Source organism: Ananas comosus, unplaced genomic scaffold (genome assembly GCF_001540865.1).
Source record: "Ananas comosus cultivar F153 unplaced genomic scaffold, ASM154086v1, whole genome shotgun sequence".
Classification (NCBI taxonomy): domain Eukaryota; kingdom Viridiplantae; phylum Streptophyta; class Magnoliopsida; order Poales; family Bromeliaceae; genus Ananas; species Ananas comosus.
The window spans coordinates 18707-25329 of record NW_017890921.1 but is presented as its reverse complement, the minus strand read 5'-3'; the positions used below and the strand labels follow the sequence as shown (position 1 = coordinate 25329).

Genomic DNA, 6623 nt, shown 5'->3' with positions numbered 1-6623 from the left:
AGATGATGCCTATGGCCTCTTTTAGAGTATCTGGCTTCTTGATGTTGGGCCAGATGTTCAATCAAGTTTTTACAAAAATTTTAAAAAAATCGGTGTCAAGACTGACTAAACGCTAGCTATTGGATCATTGCTATATAAGTAAGCAGAATTTTGTTGGAGTTAAGGCAGTTTATTCCATCAAGATTGATGGTAATTTGGAGTTAAGAACCTAACAAAGTTTACTAATCATATTGAAACAAATATAGGGACTTTTTCTTATATACCCTCACTACTATTCAAAATTTTTAAGTTTAACTCTCTATTCCCAAAATATCCTTCTAAACCCCAAATGTCATTAGTAAAACCAATGTGTTAGGGGTATATTTAAAAAAAAAAAAAAGAAATCAATAAAGACATTTTTGTCCAACAGGGGTATATTAAATATTTTTGAAGTTTTGAAGGATATATTAGATATTATCTAGGTAGAAAAAAAGAAATGAAGGTAAATTAAAGTAAAATTAAAATAATTTCTCCCTCAGATTTTGAAAATTTACATATCAGTCCCTGGTAAAAAATAATTAGATATAGCAAATAATAAATTCTAGTCCTTAGGGGACCAAAATGTTGCGGGCCTTCTATAAAATTATCGAAAAGTTGTGGATTGAGAAGTTCTCTATAATCATACATATTGAAAAAAAAAGAAAAAAAATTATCGACGTCCAACACAATTTTGACTCTTGAGCTAACAAATTTTTTTAAAATTTTGTGTTTTTTTGTACATCGAAATTTTGTTATAATTTATTTGATAATAATCTGTTTTAAGATAAAATGTATTGTATATTCTTAGCCCCTCCGAGCTTAAATCGTGGCTTTATCCCTGCATAAATTTACTATAAAAGTTAATTTTCAACTAAATTTGAAAGTTTTCCATTATTTGTTTGCCTGAAATGGACTTTATATTACTTTAATCTGCTTGTTTAGCTGTAAATTATATTTAAATTTATTTTAGTACAAGGATCTACTCATAAACAGAGTTATACTGGATAATAAAGTGATACATTTTACAAATCACATAATGATGAAGTATACATTATAGGATGGTAAAATATACTGTGGTTTTCAAAAATTATTATTTCTCCTACCCTCCTTAGCTCCGTTTAGTGGCAGATATTTAAAGGTGATACAAAGATAAAATAAAAGGATAGTAAGTGCATCCTAAATTACAGAGTGACGAAGTAAAAAAATATGCAAAACCATTAAAGAGGCAAATTGCAAATCAAAGCACACCCTAACAGGGTTGTTCCTTTTGCACTTTGTAGTGCTCCAAAATCCTATATAATTTCTATTCAAAATATTCAANTCATTTCCACACATGATAGGAGTCATAAGTAGTCCAGTACCAAGAATATACAAGTTTTTAATAGCCTTCGAAAGCAAATTTCTCATTCCAAACTTTAAATTTAGGACATCTCCGAAATAGTATAAACCGATGAAACATTCAACCCCTATAAAAGTAAACTTGAGCCACAAACAAAGCAATACAATTTCACTACACCTGCAATAATGAAAAAGAATAATGTCATTAATAGAGTTGATTATCGTGTTGACAGAGAGATTTATTAAACCTGATCGTTACTTGTCTCCAACCGTTCAAAGTAACCACTCTTTAAATTACAACAAGGTTAAAAACCAATATAAAAACTCCACAACAACAGTTGGAGAAAAAAAAGGGAAAAAATCCATGGTGTTATCTAAATAGAAATTCCAAAAATTTTACAAGCTTTCTCAATTTAATTGGAAACAGAAAAATATCACTATGAACCCTTAGATGAGGAAAACTGCAGTAGTTTCGATGAAAACTCTGATGGTATGCGAGTGGGCCAATAACTCTTGTTGAGGCAAACCACTGTGCCTGTAGCTTCCAAAATAAGCTGAAAACAAAAAAAAGGAGTGAGATAACAAAACAATGTTTGGCACCAATTATTTAATTTAATTTAATTTTTTATTTTATTTCTTCATATTCGATACATTTTTTGTAATCTTAGGTTTGTTAACCAAAAATAGCTGAAATTTGGTTAGCAACTTTTTTCCAATGATTGAACCAGTTGACCGTTCGACTGTGACCCAATCTATAAAATAGTTCGGTGTAACCCTTTGAACCCGATATGTCAAAAAATCACTTTGAACCGATGGAACTTATAGTTCAACCATCGAGCCAGTCAATCGGTCCGATTATAATCAAACCGGCCGGATTTTTTTTGATCAAGTCATATTAAAATCCAATGGCTTAAAATCAACTTAGCTGATTTTATTTCTATTAGCATAGATTAGTCTTATAAAAAGTGAAACTTGAAAACTTAATTTCACTTAATTTAGTTTAGAAATTAGTATTTTATGATGTAATATATACATATTTTTGTACATAATAAAATTTTAAAAAATAATTAAATATTTATGATGTCATACTGACGTCACTGGTTCAACCGGTGGTGTGACGCTTGACCCAGTAATATTTCCGGGTCGCCATTCGACCTGGTTTTTAAATCATTATTTTTTTTTCCGCTTCTTCATTTTTGAAAAGTTCGAGTTTGTAAGATAACTGGCAATAACAGGAATGGAGAATTCATAAGCCAACACATTTAATTACATAGCATTGGAGTTGAAAAATGGAAAGGGAACAAAAAAGTGATACAAATAAGTGTTAAGTTTATGAAAAGGAGAAAAGAAATGAATCTGCACAAACCTCTTTATCCGGAAGCTTATAAATGAAGTGCTCGATAAATATATGCACCCCTGAGATGCCAGCAACCCTCACCTTAACAACGAACCTATCACCACTCTGGCAAATGAAGGAAAATCATTTAACACAAAGTGCTTCTTCTGGAAGCTTCTCTACTATAGAAGTTGAAGACAAACTAACCAGCAAATAAACTGTTTAATGGCGGGAAGTAGCAGTTCTTACCTAGAAGCTTCTGATTCTAACTGTGGCTAAACGATTTTGGTATGATACTACGTAAAATAGCTATGAATGCTCGTTCAAAAAGCATTTCTTTGAAAGCCCCAGTCAGAGAAAAGATGTCCCAATTTAAATAATGAGTTAAGTGCACCAGAACCTTCCGAACTTTGGTCCATTTCAGATAGCCACTAAACATGCAAAATTTTACATTTACCACTCAAACTTTCAAAATTTTGCAATTAGCAATCTAGATCCATATTTCATCTATATTATATTGATTAACATTAGCCAATTGCTCAACAAACAATAAACAAGGCAGGCCGGTGATACAGATGACTTTTTTCATACCACAAATCACTATGGTGGTGAAATTGATCATAATTATCACATTTAATTTCAAAAAAACCCAACTGATAAAAATCAATTGTTATTCTTAAGATTAGATTTTGATGTACACACAAGACCCTTCTATCTAGTCGGTATGTGTCCTTTGTTATTGTTCGATCATTTGACTAATGTTAGTCACTTCAAATTGTCTAAATATAAACCTAGACCGTCAATTGCAAAATTTTGAAAGTTTAGGTTGGAAATATGAAAATTTGAAAGTTTAGATGACTATCTACAAATAGGCGAAAGTTCAGGTGGCTCTGGTACGTCTAACACTTAAATGATTCATGGGTCGTGTACACAACACAAGTAGCTGCTTTGAGTTTTATGGTCGCAAGAGTTTAAAGGAGTTTCAACAAACCCTCCGGCTAAATAAATATAGCTAAAATTCCAAAGAATAGTCTCAAAGTTTTCAAAATTGCAAATATTTCAAGCAGAGATCAAATTGGAAGGCACGGGCATACTCTCAAAGGTGCATAAAATTTTAGGTGCAACTCTGAAAGTGCCAATGAGTCTCCGCTTCGAGCTACCGCATCAGCGTTGAGTCCAACATGTTCAAGTAACTCATGACGACCTGATCAATTTCAACGAGTATTGAATGAGATATTTTCAAAAAGAAAGTTATTCCGAACAGAAACTGATCCCATGGTCAATAGCTGGAAATTTTAGAAATTGTAGGTCCTAGATATATCCAGTAAGAGAATAGGAACTTTTAGCTATTATAGCTTTTTCTACTTAGTCTTTTAAACTATATTTAAAATATACTACCAAATATTTCAGCATGTTTTTCTAATTAAACAACCAGGAGTTGGGAAAGAATTTTCTCCTTTTTTTTGAGAGAGAAAGGTAGCATGCTACCCGCTTCGTTTATTTCATTTAGAAATAAACTTAGCTGAAAATGTGAATCAACTATGATTCGAACTTGGGTCTCGGGTACCAACCACCAAGCCCTTTTGCCACTTGCGCTAGGGACGGTCGGTTGGGGAAAGAATTTTCTAAAAGCTTGATTTTATGTGAATAACCCAAAGTATAAATTTCTTCTATCTTATCAGAAAATGGCTTGTATGATAGTAATATATTATTCTATATATTTTTGATGGTTTAACTAAGCATTAATTTTACTATAATGGGCCAAAGAGAAGTAAAAAGAGAGCAGAATCAGGTGTAAGTACAACAACAAAGAAGAATGAAGTCATGTGTTCTAATTGATCAATCTTGGGAGTTTGCAATTTCACTGACAAAAGAAACTCTAAAAACAGAACTGAAAAAGAAATTAATCAGTCCAACTAATTTCAGGGAAGGTAGAAAATCAATAGAACAGAAAAAATCATTGGCAGATGAGGTTTTTTTAATCTGATTAAGTCTGCCACGTGAAACACTGATCAGGTTCAACGTGTAATAGATATAGAGCATTCCATATTGCCATCCAAATCTACTTGATCTTAGAAAACAGTAAAAGAAAAAAAATAAGAAGTCATGGGAAATTTCAGGACAACAAAGTAAATTTTACGAAATTAAACTTGAATAACATGTTTCATTCCCATTTCAGCTATAGCTGAATATATAAACCTTTAATCAGTGAAAAACCCTAGCATATATAATTACTTCATGATTTAGCATTCGGAGGTACCAAGAGAAGTCAATTCATCAGGAAGAAAGAAACATGATAACATGTGTGATTGCCCCCTAAACTGTAGGCCCCTTTGAAATAGGACCCTGAACTTCTAATTTTTCTGAACGACACCCCCTCAACATTGATTTGTTTTTTATTTCACTTACTTCAGTCAATTGGATTGGTGATTTCATTAAATCAATAAGAACTCCATTGAAATTTACAGCCCTAACTACTTTTCAGTTTATAAAAAACATGGATTTAGTTAATAGTAAACAACCAGTTCTCCAGTAGTGATTGTAGATGTTAAGTTTAAGGAGACTACCAATTCAATTGATTGAAACAAGTCAAAATTAAGATAAATGGAGCCTCCATACATTTGAAGCAATATACATTGAGTACTAGTATACCCTTTAAAGTTGGGACATTCTAGTGACAAGTTATTGAAGAGGAGCCTCACCATGCTGACAATAGCTAGCGTAGACTACATTGTTAACAACTCCATACTGGTCAAGTTCATAGTCTCGGACTTTAAGCTCCACTTCAAAGAACTTATCCTCCCTGAATAATAAGCATGATGCGTAAGAGAGGAAGAGACATGCCATGAAAAAGGGCAAAAGCCTGTTGGGCTGGCAGCTAGAGCCTCTAGAAAAGTGTTGTTTGGCTGCTGCAGTTTGAGGGATCAGTAACAATTTTTCAGAGGAGCTTCAACTTTTGGTATCTAAAGCTCCTTTCAGCTTCTAGACACACCAATTTTCCTTTTTTTGGTCAAATACTTGGGTTTTAAAAGCTTCTACTTTTTGGTGTACGAAGATGCTTTAGGTGCTAGGCCAAACAAGAAAAAATATTTGATTACATTTCGATCATTATTACAAAAGTTGGTCTAGGCTAGAAATTACAACAAACATGAGAAGATCAAATGACTGACCATCCTCCCCGTTTTGAAAAATTGTGATAATCTCTAAAGTTAGAATTAGAATAATAAACTAGAGCTCTTCATATTCAAGATAAAATACCAAATGCATACAACTTATTCCTTACAATAGCGGGGAGGGGGGGAACCCTCCCTTGATTATTCACATGAGCTACTATAAATCCAAAAAATGGCATCAATTTATGAAATAACTTTATCTGTATTCTTTGCTACCGCATCCTTTTGGTTGCCTCAAATGTTAGAAATCTAGGGGACTAAAATTCTAGTTTTCTCAAAATTAGTGAGTTTTATATCTATTGGCCAAAAATAATCTTCTTAAGGGATAATTCATATTATACACCTTGACCAATTCTTCATTACATAAATACATAGAAACCACCTCCTGAAAAATTGTCTATATATTATATATATTATATATTATTAATATATATATATATATATATATATATATATATATATATATATATATATATTGTCACGCCCCGGGTCCCTTTTTAGTTTAAAGCATAGCGGAAAAGCGTCTGAATTTTTTTTTTTTAAATCTAACCCAGAGTATTCCAGATCGCCACAAATACAAGGAGATCCACTGTTCACACGGACAGAGTCTCCCCTGTATTTGCACGGCGTCGCACAAGTACAAGAATACAACCAGGATAAACCACAACTAGATGAATATAAAGATCACTATACATTCATACATTCACATTCACATCACAGTTTTACATTCAATGTTTAAACAGAAATCCACGAAAAAT

General features: G+C 32.4%; 1 protein-coding gene across 1 annotated transcript; it reads right to left on the bottom strand.

Annotated features, from left to right (window-relative positions):
- Positions 1 to 1528: 1528 nt before the first annotated feature.
- LOC109704423 (acyl-acyl carrier protein thioesterase ATL3, chloroplastic-like) lies at positions 1529 to 5539 on the bottom strand. Its single transcript, XM_020225160.1, has 4 exons — positions 5395 to 5539; positions 3787 to 3896; positions 2723 to 2818; positions 1529 to 1534 (listed from the first exon to the last, which is right to left on the bottom strand). Exons 1-4 carry the CDS (start codon positions 5537 to 5539, stop codon positions 1529 to 1531), a joined length of 357 nt encoding a protein of 118 aa, XP_020080749.1.
- Positions 5540 to 6623: the final 1084 nt, after the last annotated feature.

Coding starts and splice junctions, on each gene's coding strand:
- LOC109704423 (XM_020225160.1), bottom strand. CDS start 5,539: ATGGCATGTCTCTTCCTCTCTTACGCATCATGCTTATTATTCAGGGAG. Junction 3,897..5,394: donor CGCTAGCTATTGTCAGCATG/GTGAGGCTCCTC, acceptor GAAATTGATCAG/GTCGTCATGAGTTACTTGAA. Junction 2,819..3,786: donor AATTTTATGCACCTTTGAGA/GTATGCCCGTGC, acceptor TTCATTTGCCAG/AGTGGTGATAGGTTCGTTGT.